The sequence below is a fragment of the Scleropages formosus genome, chromosome 18, assembly GCF_900964775.1.
Source record: "Scleropages formosus chromosome 18, fSclFor1.1, whole genome shotgun sequence".
NCBI lineage: Eukaryota > Metazoa > Chordata > Actinopteri > Osteoglossiformes > Osteoglossidae > Scleropages > Scleropages formosus.
Window position 1 is genome coordinate 12,158,171 of NC_041823.1, and position 16,413 is coordinate 12,174,583.

At 48.2% G+C, this 16,413-nt stretch overlaps 1 protein-coding gene across 1 annotated transcript; it reads right to left on the reverse strand.

Annotated features, from left to right (window-relative positions):
* Positions 1-388: 388 nt before the first annotated feature.
* On the reverse strand, positions 389-10,429 carry chn2 (chimerin 2). Its single transcript, XM_018740655.2, has 7 exons — positions 10,154-10,429; positions 5,818-5,902; positions 2,272-2,445; positions 1,873-1,950; positions 1,550-1,687; positions 928-1,033; positions 389-797 (listed from the first exon to the last, which is right to left on the reverse strand). Exons 1-7 carry the CDS (start codon positions 10,400-10,402, stop codon positions 626-628), a joined length of 1,002 nt encoding a protein of 333 aa, XP_018596171.1. The 5' UTR covers positions 10,403-10,429; the 3' UTR covers positions 389-625.
* Positions 10,430-16,413: the final 5,984 nt, after the last annotated feature.

A 16,413-nucleotide genomic window follows, 5' to 3' on the forward strand; every position in this document is an offset into this window, starting at 1 on the left:
GCCATTTGTTTCTAGAAAATTCCTGGTTAGAGGCATAATTTGACAAACTGTACCATATTGAACAATTTTGTTTTACTTTTATGGATTCCAAAATGCTGGAACTGTCTGCTGTAAGATGCAAACTGTCAGTTAAATGGTTTCTTCACAAGGTTGGAAATGTGCTACTTTTCCTGCAATAGTTTGTTTTTCGTTTCCATTAAGGAAACTATTTTTGTCATCTATGTGTATCAGAGGGGGGCCGTGATTCCTTTTGTGGGTTCTGCCGGTGCCCGCTGTGTGGCGGGTCTGGGGCTCGAGCCCTGCTTGGGGTGCCCTGCGACAGACTGGCGTCCCGTCCTGGGCGTGTCCTCTCCCCCCTCGGCCCTGCGCCCTGTGCTGCCGGGTAGGCTCCGGCCCACCACGACCGTGCTCGGGACAAGCGGTTGTTGACAATGGATGGATTTATAGCAGAAACTTAACTCTTAAAAACCAGTCCATATACTGTACAATTAAACATCTCCTTGAACAATCTCATTCTGAGAATACACTTTCAGAGTGATATTCCTGTATAGGAAATTAACAAACATTTTCATAATGAAACAAAGGCATTCAATATCATAGCCTGATAGCGGATTCCGTCGAAACTCTAAAACAGTGTATTTTCATGCTCAATCAGGAGCTGGACAATTACTTTCTGATACTGCATATCGTTCAAGGTTTCCAGGGCATTTTCGTTTGGAGGCTGCATTAATGTTGGTCCAAACACGATGCCCAGGTTCTCCGCGTTCATAAAATTGTCCTTTTCAAACATGGTAACCCTAAGAGAACAAAAAGGTAAACAAAAATAAACAGAGTAACAAAATAAAGGTGCAAGCAAAACGACTGAGAATATAGACTATGACATGATGCCCACTGTGTATAATCATGGTGGATGAGGGGCATGCTCACCTCTTCAGGTGTGTTAGCAGGTAGCGGAGAGTTTCACGGTGGGCTGGTGGCAGCAACAGTAGGCCTTGGCGAACAGCTTCCAGTCGGATGTCCAGACTTGTTGTTCCTAGAACAGAAAGTCTGACCTGATTTCACGGATCACCTCCCCCAATAAAAAAACCTGTGTTGCACTCTGTTGTGGTTCACCACTCCGCACCGCACTCGCTCACTTTCGATAACTGCTCGTCCAAGTTAACGTTGTGGCGGTTCAGAGGCTATCCTGACAGCAGAGAGCTCAAGGCCAGTTAGGGTACACCCTGGATTGGACCCCAGTCTATTGCAGGGTAGCCACACACACACACACACACACACACACACACACACACACACACACACACACACAGTAACTCACACAGTGTTACACTACGGGCAATGTAAGAGTCACCAATTCACCTGAAACACAGGTTTTCAGACTGCGGCAAAAGGCCAATGGAAAGAGAGGGAGAACATGCACTCGTTCCGCACAGACGGACACAGGTCCAAACCCAAGGCCAAGTGCAAAATGTCCAGTACTGCCAAAATAAATTTGATTCACTCCAGTTTAAAACTGTGTGAACAATGAGAAGTTGAATTACTTGCTTACTTGCTGCTTGCATGAATTTGGGGTACGCATCGTACGTGATGACAGGGGTGGGTAGCTCTCTCAGGTAGAGCTTCAATGCCCCGGCAATGACGTTGATGTCCGCGTACATAGCTGCGCTGATGTTGGCCTCTTCTCCGTCTGAATGGGAATGGAAAGTTATTGCTAAGAGCAATGTTCACCCTTTCAAACACTCTGTAATGGGCATCCATGTTAAAATACACTCAACAGCATTATTCATCTGGCATGCGGCATAGACATCACTGAATGTTTCCAGCCTCGGTATCAGTTTTCGGTGTTTCCCGGAGAACGCTTTTCACACCCACCTCGATCAAAGGCCAGCTTCACGTCTTCAATGCGCTCTGCGGATCCAGACACCCTGTAGAGCCCTTCGGATTTCAGTCCTGGGAGAGAACCAAACAAGTCAAGGACGTCACCGCTTGACAGCCACATAAAAATAGACACCCCTCTGTCTGCTTCCCATCCACATTCCACCGTCACACATTAGACCAGGACTGGCACGCTGCAGTCCTGCCTGCCAGTTTCACCCCTGTCTAAGCTCCTCATTATTTCGCTGTCACCTTTATTTGGACAGGATATCCTAGCGTGAATAGGTTGTACATGCAAAACACAAAGCTGCACCTTTCATCAGGATGTTGTACACAATAAGGAAAGAGTTAATATCCTACAACGCAGACACACAAGGGTGTCGTAGTGCATGATACCTCTCTGCTCTATCTCACGAATGCACATATCCACCACCATGGGGCGCTCTGTCTTGTGGGCCTTGACCAGGGTGGTGAGGTCACAGCCGAAGACCTTCTTTACGTGGCGCAGGTCCGGCTGGCAGTCCCTGGACACCAGCTGGGAGCACCGCTTGTGCACGTTCAGTCCGCAATCTGCAAGGACACAGGCGCACATTGGCAAACGTGCACCAGATCACTGGGCGGCACGGTGGCGCAGCTGGTCGTACTGCTGTCTCACAGCAACCGGGTGGTGCGAGAGGATGTGGGTTTGGTCCCTCCTCAGTTTGTGTGGAGTTTGCATGTTCTCCCTGTGTCTGCGTGGGGTTCCACCGGGTGCTCTGGTTTCCTCCCACACTCCAAAGACATGCTGTTCAGGTTCATCCATAGTGTGTGAGTGACACAGAGAGAGCATGTTTCAGTGATGTGTGGATGAGTGACCCAGTGTAACGAGTGTATCTAGTAGTGTAAGTCACCTTGGTGAAGTAGGTGTGTGGGCTGATAATAGAGTTCATTGGAAGTCACTTTGGAGAAAAGTGTCTGCTAAATAAATAAATGTAATGTACTGTGAACACCTCCGTTCCCCATTCTGATCCAACTGGCCAACTGAATGGGGAACGGAGGTGTTCACAGTACAGCATAAGCAAACAGTCACTGTTTCAGCAAGGAAAAAGAGCATAGCGATTGAGAAAGCTGCTTCAGGTATGACAGTTTAGACAGCTGACTGCAGGTATGTAGAAACTCCCTGGTTTTTTACTGTTTCTATCTGTCCTTCATCACAACATGCTGCCCTGTATAACTATAACCTTCTCTTCTTCACTACATACTAATGTTTATCACTACGTCCTGCCCTATATCCCGATATCCCCGACTCCATCTCTACTTCCTGCCCCATATCATTGTATGTTATTCTTTATCACTGCATTTTGCCCTCATATCATTATGCACTGCTGTGTATCACTACTGGCTGCTCTTTACATTACATTTACATTTATTCATTTAGCTGACACTTTTCTCCAAAGCAACTTACAATGTTACACTACCTACAGTTATTCACCCATTTATACAGTAAAATTACTGGTAAGTACCTTGCTCAAAGGTGCTACGTCTGGAAGGGGGATTTGAACATGTGACCTTTAGGTCCAAAGTAGGAGGTTCTAACTCCTACACTACTGGCTGCCCCCCCTACACTAGTGCTTGCATTTACCTTAACATTTACTGTTGGCAATATTTACATTTACACAACAGCACAATCGCAACCATGACTTCCTTTTCAAGGGTGACATGAGTATCAGAGTTTCAGGTTCTCCATGCCTCTGGAAAGCAGTGATAGAGGGAGATATATGGAGGAAAGACTTTGGTATTCGGAAACACCAGATCTGATCGCACTCAGACGAACGATGTGGGCCATATAATCACGAGTGTTATTCATGATCTCTCCCGATTCACAAACGAGTGTCCCCGAGGATACGTTGATGAGTTGAGACCAACGAGGCTCAACCTTTCACTGCAGCAACTGTTTGCAGACACATGGTGTAACCACTAAAATGTCATATTTTGATCTGAAAAATAAAAAGGCCTTGTGTCTTATTATTGCCAGAGCTTGTCTCACAGCATTTTGCACTATCAAAAGCAACACTGTCAGGCTGTTCAATTCCTTAATTAAAGAGTTTCACAGATGAGTCATATACACACACACACATTTTCAGAACCGCTTGTCCCATACGGGGTCACGGGGAACCGGAGCCTACCCGGCAACACAGGGCGTAAGGCCGGAGGGGGAAGGGGACACACCCAGGACGGGACGCCAGTCCGTCACAAGGCACCCTAAGCGGGACTCGAACCCCAGACCCACCGGACAGCAGGACCGTGGTCCAACCCACTGCGCGTTTGTTTATTGCAAGATTCAAAAGTACAATCAGAAGCACTGCGGACTCCTGCAAGCAAGAGAGGGAACATTCCATTGGACCTTCACGCCTATTTTGTGTCTTAAAGCCCCTATCCTCCATGGGTACATCACAAGGAGAGACGTGCGATCCTGCTGACGTCAGAGAGGTGGCAGGCATCAACAAGAGGGCATGGGTTTGGGGTGGGGTGGAGGAGAGGTGTGCGTGGGTTGAGGGTTGGTGTGTTGCACTGCTCTGTAACAAGCTTCCTTGTGCGTGTGCCGTGTGCGCTCACTGCTGTGTCCCGGCTCTAACCCGGGTGTGTCCCATTCAAGCAGTTTCAGCTCGCAGCTCAAAGGGGCTAAATTTAGCCGAAGCCTCAGCTGAGGAGCACAACCGGTTTGTATCGGGTTCCAAGGAGGAATGCTAAATAGCCGCATTTCAGACTCCGGGGATCTGAATGCACAAAATCAAGCCAGTACGTTGCTAATGACTAGAGCCCGAGGCTGGTGGCTTCTGCAGTCCTGAACTTGACGGTGCCAGTAAGAGTCGAGCACGTTCACATTAGAAACATCATATATTCAAAAGTCAGAACAGGTGGGCCTCATGGATTTTATATCACACACAAAGCAGCAGATTTCAATGACAAAGAAGTGAACAAATCACATCTTTATCATTTCTAACATTACCATCATTTTAACAAAAAAAAAATAGTTTGCAATTTTGGCTGCGACTCGGCTCTATGGACGTAGGTTTGTATCCAGCTTAGTCTGAGTGGAGCTGGCATGTTCTCCCCGTGTACGTGTGGGTTTCCTTCAGGTGCTCCAACAGTCATACACAGTAGTGACTCTCAACTGCCCTTAGCGCGTGACTCTGTGTGTGCGCTTAACCTGTGATGGCCTGGCATCCTATCCAGGAGGTACCCTGGATTTCCACAAGAGATTCTGATTTGGACCAGTAGTTAATGATGGTGAGCGAATGAGCAATTTTTTCGCTTCTTAAAAACAAAAAAACAGTTTGAACCGCTCGATATTGCACTGACATAGCTCATATATCGGGGTCAAGAACACAGCATCGTTGTTCCCTCAAGATACGAGCTCACAACCTTTAAGCACTGTCCGCCACTATACAAAATTGCTATTATTACTTCCTATTCGGTTAATGCTTTAATTCAGACTGCCGTACGATTATTTAGTCCCTGACAGAACTGAGCATGAACCTTCAAGGGGACGACAGCAAGAGCAGGATCTGAACCAGGGACCTGCTAACAGCCCTAAACACTGCACTCTCTGCTATTTCCTATTATCTGTTCCTTATTTAAAGGGGGGTGCAGTAGCGCAGTGGGTTGGACCACAGTCCTGCTCTCTGGTGGGTCTGGGGTTCGAGTCCCGCTTGGGGTGCCTTGCGATGGACTGGCGTCCCGTCCTCGGTGTGTCCCCTCCCCCTCCGGCCTTACGCCCTGTGTTACCGGGTAGGCTCTGGTTCCCTGCGACCCCATATGGGACAAGCGGTTGTGAAAATGTTCCTTATTTAACTACATACAAGCACAACTCAACAAACGATGAGGGTCGCTTATTCAAGTGATGCTCTCAGCACGCCTACAAAAAACAACAGAAAACTGATATGTCACGAGAGCAGTTACCTGAGCAACGGAGCCCTTGGATGGTCAAACCCCACGTGAAGTTGGTGCAGTACTCGCACCAGTGCGGCCGGCGGAAGGCGTGTACCTATGGGGGTGGGCAAACGTCAGACATATCGAACATGATGCAGTGTGTAACCCGCTCGTTCGCACATTCCCCTGCTGCTCGGTCACTATCTTAAGAAGGTGGCACAGCGGAGCACAGAAGGTATCTACAGGAGCTTAAACACTTGGGCTCCTTAACTACAGTGCGCTGTGTCCATGGCGTTTATCGTGCGAGTAATATTTCTGCTGAAAATACCTGTGATTATTCTTTTACAGTCAGCAAATCAAAATATGATACAACAACTGATGCCCCTATCACACACAGTTCCAAAAAAAGTTCTGGCAAACTTCCTCTGAACTGGAACTATTTCAGTGCAATTGACTCAATGAAAGATAAGATAAAAGCATATCAGATGTCCATGAGACAAGGATATTTCTGAGCGACAAGAAGACTGCAGGTTGGCTCCTCCTTGTATTTTAGCAGGTAGGCGGTCAGACGAGTGATTCCCACATGTAAAAACTGAGAGTCAGCATTTTTTTGTTTTGAGCCGATCACCGAAGCCCGTGGAAGTTAAGGAAATCAGCTGGAAGGTGTCTCCATAGCTTTCTTTTGCGGCTCGCTTTACCAGTTTCACCGTTTTCCCCATAGGGGCATTTTCTCACACTTTGCTCCGAGGAAAAATCACGTCAGTCAGGCAAAGGGAGCTGTTTTCTCATATTATAAGCATGATGGGTGGGACATTGTGCAAGAGATTACAGGATTTAGAGCAGTGTGTCTGCCATCTGTTTATTTTCTTCAAATATTTTACACAAAAACTCAGCCAAGGATGGTCCCAAGCCTGGCTGCAAAAGGAGGAAGGTTGGGCGTGGGGCTAGCAACCCCACCCCATAAAAATTTCATCTCTGCACAAAGCAACAGTGCAAAAACTCCATTTTATGACCCCGTAAAAGCTCCATCTCGTGGGATCGAGATGTTCTGGGGAGAGGCAAAGCGGGCAGCCCGGGACAGAGACCGACGGAGACGTGGAGCGAAGGCCCTACGCTCCGACTGGAGAGAAAAGGATTAAGGAGCGATGTTACACAAAGGACATGGAAACAGAAGGAAGAGAATTCAAGAGCTACAGTCTGTTCTTTACACGGAACACAGACTGCGGTTTTCCCCCTATTTATTACCTTGAGAATGACAATATTATCATTGCCTAATGCCTTAATGGTGGTTTAATGCACTCCGTGGTTAAGTGTTGAATAATTTAGCTGATGCCTTTTAACAAAGCACCTTACAATTATTTCCCCATTTATACAGCTGGGTAATTTTACTGGTGCAATTTAGGTAAGTATCTTGCTCATGAGTATTACAGCTTGTGAGCCACCTTGGTGAATAAGGTCTGTGGGCTGATAACACTACATAGTATCCATCGGAAGTCGCTTTGGAGAAAAGCATCTGCTAAATAAATGTACAGCTGGGGGTGGGATTTGAACCTGCGACATTAAGGTCTAAAGGTAGCAAGTCTAACCTATTAATGCTTCCTGTTAATTATAGCTAACACTCCTTCCTTCATAACTCCAGCCTACAATTTCCACATGTGTGACAGACAATAAGAAAAGGGTTCGAATTTTTAAGATGAAGGGCAAGTTGAAAAACAAAGTCAACAATTTATCTCACTCTGATTATGTAATTGCCATCAGCTGATGTTTGTCCAAAGTCACTTCCTGCTTTATTTATTCATACATCTGGCTGAAAATCAAATGCTTACACAGGGGTACAACAGATGAGACAGCAGGTGGCAGAGTGGTTAGAGCTGAAAGTTGGTTTGAATCCTCCTCCTGGTGCTGTACCTGTGATTGAGGTACTGTACTTACCCTAAATCACACACACACACACACACACACACACACACACACACACACACACACACCGTCTGAAACTGCTTGTCCTGAACAGGGTCGCAGTGAGCCGGAGCCTAACCCAGCAGCACAGGGTGCAAGGCTGGAGGGGGAGAGAGGACACACCCCAGACAGAACGCCAGTCCATTGCAAGGCACCCCAAGTGGGACTCAAACCCCAGACCCACTGGAGAGCAGGACCCGGCCAAGCCCGCTGCACCACCACGCCCCCTCTTACCCTGAATCACACACTCACACTTTCAGAACCGCTTGTCCCATACGGGGTCACGGGGAACCGGAGCCTACCCGGCAACACAGGGCGTAAGGCCGGAGGGGGAGGGAACACACCCAGGACGGGACGCCAGTCCGTCACAAGGCACCCCAAGCGGGACTCAAACCCCAGACCCACCGGGGAGCAGGACTGTGGTCCAACCCACTGCGCCACCGCACCCCCTACCCTGAATCAACACAGTAAAAATAACGTGTTCTATAAACTCCTACACATAGCTTAGTGGACCCCCATTGTAAGTTTGCTTGGAGAAATGGATCAGCTAAATAAATAATTAGAACCTCAGGTTGCTGTTTTAGGGTCTTGCCCTCCTGAAGGCACACAGCCTCACAGAGGAGCGCAGCACACAGAACAGGTTAGTCTCTCAACAAAGGGACAAACCGCTGGCAGGTCCATAGAGTGAAACTGAAAAGGGACATTTATCACACGCGCTCCGAACGGCAATCAATGCAAACGCTGACCTGAAATTCACTGTAACCTGACAACTAACCGAAACCTGGATGGAACAATGGAAAGAATGAATAAAACGAGCCTGAAAGGAAGTGGCCAGGACTTGTTTCTGGAGATAGTTCATTCTCCTGTTGATTCACCCCACACACACACACACACACACACACACACACACACACACACACACACACACACACACACACACACACACACACACACACACACACACACGGTGCTTAATTTCCTGTTCAAAGCAGGAAAAAAAAAATTGTGGTCTTTTTTTAGTGTATTCAATGTAAGTGCAGGCATCACCTTGAAATGTTTACACAGCATTAAAAAATATTTACCAACACAGATACAGACTTTGTGTGTACGTGTGTCTCAGCGTAAATGAACGGTAGCAATCCCTTCCCGCAAACTGAATATGGGCACCCAGAAGCACCTATTCTTAAACATGACTTTTACGTAAAACGAGCATCCTGCGAAAGGTCAGCCCACACCAGGCACCACCTACGCAGGCGCATTCGTGTTTACAGGAAGCGAAGGGACGCGCTTACGCACAAAGGGAGCATCACGTGTGGACAAAGGTACGTCAGAAAACCCCAGAGACAGCAAGAAAAGGCTCTTTAACGCACCACCCAAAAAGATATTTTCCAAAACAGAGCAAGTGAACAACACAAGCGGCTGCTCCTCGAGGAGACGCCAAGGGTGCATCCCTCACGCAAGTCACCTGCATCAGTCACCGGTGGCAAACGCTGTTTCTCTGAGTGAGCGCTGTTGTTGCCGAGGTTGAGCTCTGTATATCCCTCAGTACACTGGACAATCCCAACGGCACTCAAAGGCCACTCACGGTGCCTTCGGTATCAGTGCCTATACAGTACCTTCTGTATCCATGCCTATAGAGTGCCTTCAGTATTAGTGCCAATGCCGCAACCAGACTACTATGTTCCTCCACCTCCGCCCGTTGGTGTTCCCACGCACAAAAGGTCTACAAGCAAAAGCACAAAGGTTCTCGGTTCTGTCTCCGATGTGGTGGAATGACCACCCCTTCGCACTCAGAACTGCTGAATCTCTGTCCACATTTAAAAAGGGTATTAAAATTCACTTCTTCTGGACTCACCTCTCCCGTGATGTATTAAAACTTCATCTAATGTGTAAATGTTCTTGCTCTGTAACTTTAAGATCATACCTGTTGAGCAACGGATAAACCTTCATGCAATGTAAATGTTTATTTAAAAATATATGTATATATACAGTCTATTATTATTAATTTAGGTATGCGACTAGGAACTGTTGATATTCGGATAAAGTTTTATACAGCTACTCATGTAACGTACATTGGTTCATATGGTGGAAAGTAAACTAACTGTACTTAAGAATCACATGTCTGCATCAAAGTGTCTTTTTCTGCTGAACCTAATGCACACATTGTATTTTCTATGAGATGTATGTCGCTTTGGAGAGAAGTGTCTGCTAAATGAGTAAATGTAAATTTAAATGTAAATGCAGTACCTTCACTATCAACACCTATACAGTGCCTTCAGTGTTAGTGCCCATACTCATACTGCTCACAGCACCCAGGGTACACACTTCAATCTCATAGAACTCTTCCAAAGTTCTCGCAAAGCCTGAAAACCAAGCTGAGAACACAAGCTGATATGGGACAGTTTACCTTGAAGTTGTGAGCCTTCTCATAGCGATGCTGCCTCTCGCTCTCGGTCAGGGTGCCTCGCTTCTCCAGGGAGGAGGTGAGCTGTGGGTAGGTGAGCAGCCTGAAGGGCTTCCATAGCACTGTGCCCCTGCTGCACAGTTTCATACCCAGCGTGAAAGTCAGCAGATCCTGGTGGGAGCCTTCACGTTTGGGCTTGATGGGCGCCGCGACGCAACCGGACCGGGGCCCCTCGGTGGGCAGGGGCTCCATCTCCTCACGATGGAGGGACTCCGGGTGTGCTGAGGAGAAGCTCCCCTCTAGAGCTTCTTACCATGAAGGCAGCTGGCCTTCACTCTGCCCCCCTCCTCCACACCCCATCCCCTCTCCACCACCCCCCTCGGCGGCCAGCTGGCAAGCAGGGAGGCGGGCCCCGTCTATGTGAAAGAAGCAGCGCGAGACCCAGTGGAGTGTGCCTGAGACAAAGACCTCCATTCAGACACAGGCCGAGGAGCTAGAAGAGGAGGGGGCAGGCTGTCGGACCCGCTCCGCGCGACCCAACGTGTCTCCGAAACAGGATCGATTCAGCCAAAGAATAGTCTGGCTGCACCCTGCTGGGTCCAACTGCTGACCGCCAATACCGTCTTGCCTCCTTTATTCTGCCCGCACACACCAAGCCCTTCATATCAGCTTCATCCAGACCCACAGAAGTGCAGACCTTTACATTTTGTGCAGCACTTCTAGCAAATTGACACGGATGGCCATGAAAACAAAAACAGAAGCTGCAATAACACTAAAAAGGCTAAGCAAGTAAGCCGAGTAGAGGAAAACAAAAAAAACCCCAACTATATAAAAGGGGAGAGGAATAACCCTCCGGGGGTCCGAGTACCAGCGGCTGCCTACTGCTTCAGGAAAATTTGCTCCCAGATCAATAACCCAAACCCGTTGCACCCAGAGCCACACGTCTCTGTCCGGGATCTTCTTCGAAACACATAGCTAGTTGCTGACATGCCTGTCACTGCTGTCATGTGACCCCACCCTGTGATCCCACCCTGTGACCCCACCCTGTCCCCCCAGCAATCCTTCTTCCATCACACCTACAGCATGGTCAGAAAGGACAGCCTGGTTCAGATACCTGGACTGTTGTGGAATTGATTGCTGCCGAAAGAGCGGAGACCCCTGTTGTGAAAACTCCGGTCTCGGCCCTGGAGGCTCGGTGGCGGGAGGCTGGAGCTCGGTGTGGCACTGAACCAGGCGAGCCTCGGCGTTCGCAGCGTGGCAGCACAGTCCCCCTTAATCCCATACTCCCCACACGGAGCGCGTGATCCCCGTGAAGGACGGTGTGACGGTTCAACCAAAGGGTTTAATCGCAACCACTGTGAACTGTGCAGTGCAAACAGTGTTAATCTGGCACTGGAAAAAATATGTGCAGCAAAATTATATAATCAAACTGTTTCCCACCCAGAGCGTACAAGTAAACAAAGGCACTTTCAGTCTAATAGAAGCAGGAACTTTAAAGTCCAGAAAGCAATTTCATAACGGCCTTAAAACCCCAAAGCGACTCATTTGGAATAATCATATGTGAAAGCCAAACCCTGCTGCCCGCAAAGCGCACTCAACTACAAACATAAAAGGTGGGAGGTAAAAATATACCCTGTCAGCAAACACCTCTAACCTTTAACCTTTCACCTTTCACAGGCTGGGTCCGGCAGCAGTGCCTGACGGGAGGAGAATTGACGACGCCGGGTGAAGGAGAAGAAGGATGAGCGCGAGTGGATGGGCCGGGGGGTATATCGGGGCAGCTGACCGTCGGAAGGGGGTGTGAAAGGGATTGCTCTTTGCCCCCGGCGCAGATGATCGCTTTAGCCGCGCACAAGCAGCAGGGAGAAAGGACACAAAGAAAGCTAACGAAGACTCGTCTTGCATTCGGCCCACTCCGCAGCTCCCTGGTGCTTTGTGAGGCACCTGCACCTTGGAGGGCTGCGCCACTTTGTCATCATGGCCATGCAACAGGCAAAGAAAGTTCTAGAAAAAAACCACTTATTAGCTACACAGAGGTCCCTGTACCGGCAAAATGTGTCTCTTCCATCGCAGGAAAGAGGAAGAATCATGCGTCATTAACCTTTTCTAGTCCGCGTTTGGACACACACACACACACACACATTTTCAGAACTGCTTGTCCCATATGGGGTCACGGGGAACCAGAGCCTACCCGGCAACACAGGGCATAAGGCCAGAGGGGGAGGGAACACACCCAGGACAGGACACCAGTCCGTCGCAAGGCATCCCAAGCGGGACTTGAACCCCAGACCCACTGGAGAGTAGGACTGTGGTCCAACCCACTGCGCCACCGCACCCCTCGCGTTTGGACACATTGATGGATATTTTAACGATCTTGCACAGTTGAATTATTGCACGACAAATGAATATTTGCTTGTCATTATGTATTTGCTCAACTCTTGGACACATTTGAACACGGGAAAATCTGTGTGCTTTTTGATACTGTGAGAAAAAATTGAAAAAATCATCTGGATGAGGAAAATAAGGAATTAAATGGATTGCAGTGGATTGCTGGGGACCAAATAATAATGCCACCAGAATTCAAAGGGTTAATACACACATATCGGGAGGGCACATTAGGCTTGCTTCAACATTAGACGGACACATGACGCCATTGCCCTCCTCATTAGGCCTACAGAAGGCTGCGGGGTTGAGCGCATGGATGGATGGATGAATAGATGGATGGGTGTCTAACAAAGGGATGCACTGGATCACTTCAAAAAGAAATATCTGAGCCAAAACATATTTCTGGACGAGTGACATTCTTTCCTAGCATAGCAACTTTGTATTTTCAAAGAGTGTCAACACTTGTAACATGAAATATTTCAATGGCTGAGGCGTGGTGTGCCTTCGGGGGGGGGAAAGAGCAGCCCTCTGGCAAAGAAACTGGACACAACTGATTTGACGCACGGTGCGCCACGCAACCCGGTCTCCGCAAGAGCGACAAGTGTCTCGAAGCCGCTGACACATTCCAGTGCGCGAAAACCGGTAGCGCTGCGAGTGCGGCCTTAGTCAGACCTCGCAACAGTAACTGAGGCATGGGAACGGAGCGCAGGCTGCCGGACTGGTATATTCGGCTCTCGCTCTCTCCTGCGAGGAGGCCTGGGCGGCTCCTTTTCCAGCGTCGTACTGTCGGTAAGGGATCGGCGAAGGACCGCCGCAGAGTTGCGCGCAGACATTCTTGTGTGCTGCGAATGTGTTCGCCTTCGGGGAATGGGGCACTGAGTTGGGTTAGCCCGGTTAGCCACACACTCCCACTGCAATCTGGCTCTTCTCCAGGGCGCCCCGGAGCGATACGACCTCCTTGACCTCGTGGCGCGGGGCACGTCGACAGGCGAACGCTCATGTCTGCTCAGCCGGGGTCAGAGCAGCACGTCTGCAGGCGAAAGGTGCTAATGAAATACCCGGTGTGTGTGTGTGTGTGTGTGTGTGTGTGTGTGTGGGCTCACATGCTGCTCTTCCGTATCTGGTAGAAATTAACACCAAATATCTCCCATTTTCTTCTCCCCGTCCATGTGCCCCTTAGTTTTACCACAGGATCATTAATCACAACCAGCATTTCTCATCTAACATGATAGGTGTGTTATGACCAATTCCATGCTGCTTTAGAGGAAACCATGCGTGTAGCAGAAAAGTGGAAGTAGAGCAGGTGCAAAAATAAGTGAACCCCACGTTGCACTGGTTAAACCAAGTAGATAAGTAGGATCAGGTGTGTACATGATAATCATTTATTCATTTTGTGAGTTTAATACTTCATACAAGAATAATGACATCTCTCTCATAGCTTCAAGCAGCACCGTATATGTTCCTGCAACACGCTGTAAGTATTTCCTCGTGATTTTGGCAGCTCCTTTTCTCTCACGACACCTGAAAGGCTAAAAGAGTTTGATTTTCACTGTAAATGTGATACACCAATATAGACGTGATAAGCTGAAAACACCGACTGAAAGAAGAAAAACGTAAATATGAGGATTTAGTGACCTTTGCAAAACAGAGACAAGCTGAAGGTATGAAGGCACACTGTGCCTCCATCTGCCAGAATGGAGAACTAATGCAACATACTGCAGATATGTATATTAAAAAAAAAAAGAAAAAAAAAAAAAAACAAGGGTCACTGAGAGCATTTGGAATTTACCTCTCACCAATTATCAGTAAACATACACACACACCAACCGAAACCACTTGTCCTGAGCAGGGTCACAGCAAACCAGAGTCTAACCCAGAAACACAGCTGGAGGGGAAGGGGACACACCCAGGACAGGATGCCAGTCCATCGCAAGGCACCCCAAGCAGGACTCGAACCCCTGCCCCAGCAGAGAGCAGGCGCAGGTCAAGCCCACTGCACCACCACACCCCCTGTTACCAGTAGAGGAAAGCTATAATCCTGTGAACCTAGAAATACAAAGGGATTCTAAGAGACCAGTCAATTTCAGATGGCTTCAGTATGTAATTAAACACACTGTTAATTTATATGAGGACTTTTAGCTGATGTTTGTTTTAACTTGACAAAATCATTAACTAAACACACCACTGCCCCAAGGCAGCATGGCATAGCGCGACACAGCACAGGACAGCACGGCTCCGCCAAGCACGCAGGGAGGATGGCAGTTGGGCCACAGAGCAGCACCGACTTGTTGTGCCTCCTAGTGGAAAGAGGACTGCTCAACACTGAGAGATCCAGTGCAATTTATCAATGTGTCTTTCTGGTCAGTCAATATGAAAACATTAAATTTGACTTATGGTCAAACAGACTTCTTGGGTAAGATATAGAACACAAGTTAATTATGTCTTTTATTAATCCATCCGTCTATCAATTTTCACGAATGGCTTGTCCTGATCAGGGTGACGGCAGTCCAGAACTTATCCTGGAATCAACGTGCACAAAGCAGGAGGGGCACATCATGGACGGAACGCCAGTCCATTGTGGGGAAGACACATATACACACATCATGGGCAACACAGCATTGCCGGTTCACCTAAACTGCATGTCTTCGGACTGTAGGAAGAAGGACGTAGACAAGCCTCAGTGTCCCAGTAATTCCACGCAAGAGCATTCCTGTTCCGAGGGAAATCTTGTGGCAACAGAAAAGTGGCATATAAAGCACGTTACATGGCTACGTGTCATACAGTTCATATGTAAACGTGAGAAAGTTCTGCTGCATGAAGCTTCTGGACAAGTCATTTTGGGATGAACGGGTGATGGGGCAAAGGAGAGAAAGATGGCGAGGAATGAGGAACTGATGGAGCAGTGTCACTCAGCAGGCTGGAGGGCAAGGCGTGTGGCCACTGACACAGGCTGCAGGGAAGGTCTTTCTATATGATCTACAGTATGTTAGGTGTCACGGGCAGCCGGAGGAGGGACCCTGAGAAGGTTGTTCCTGAGACTGCAGAAGGGGCATTATCTGCGTATCGGGAAACGCAAGTTGAGGGTTCGAGATAGTGCTGCTCGGACGCAGCCTGGGGTCTGATCAACCGTGGCTGGGTCACCTAGGCGAGGGTGTCTGCTGCCGAAGGACCCAAAACACCCCGCGGCCCCCGATTACATCACCGATGATGTGTCCCACACACATGCAATAAAGGCAGAATTCAGGAATTACCATCTGCATACAGGACTCGAAACTCAGGAGCAGCAGATTTCAAAGTGCAGAATCCACTTTGCTCTACAGAGCAAGTCCTTCAACATGCAGTTTCACGTGGCTACAGTAATCACGCAAGGCCACCACAATGCAGTCAGTAGGCCTACACCACACACATTGCAAAACACTGCATTACGTACTATTTCTATTTTCGCATCATACATCTTCTTGCAATGTATGGCTAATTATTAGTATTTCTTATATAAAACTTTAAAATGAAGTAGTTTATCCAATATCACTCCTGAAAGATGACGGGTAGCACCAGCCAGTGGAAGGAACCGAGTCCCGCTCAGTAGCGCCACCGTGTGGCCACGGCATCAACGCTCGTCCAGAACAGCGTCGTGTTTATGAAGCACGTGGGAAAGTTCCAGCTGTATTATATTTTCCTGACGCTTTTCTCTAAAGCGACTTCTGATGTTAAGGTCACAATTATTACATGCTTATAATCATAATTTTACTGGAGCAAAGCAAGCTAAACACGCGCGGGTAACTGAACCTGCAACATTTCGGTCCAGTAGGCAGCGCTAGCCTAAGCTAACCCCAGCAGTCCCCAGCTCAACTTCGTCCCTCAACTTCTTTACCACAGTT

Coding starts and splice junctions, on each gene's coding strand:
- chn2 (XM_018740655.2), bottom strand. CDS start 10,402: ATGGAGCCCCTGCCCACCGAGGGGCCCCGGTCCGGTTGCGTCGCGGCG. Junction 5,903..10,153: donor AGAAGGCTCACAACTTCAAG/GTAAACTGTCCC, acceptor CCACCCCCATAG/GTACACGCCTTCCGCCGGCC. Junction 1,034..1,549: donor CAAATTCATGCAAGCAGCAA/GTAAGCAAGTAA, acceptor TTTCTGTTCTAG/GAACAACAAGTCTGGACATC.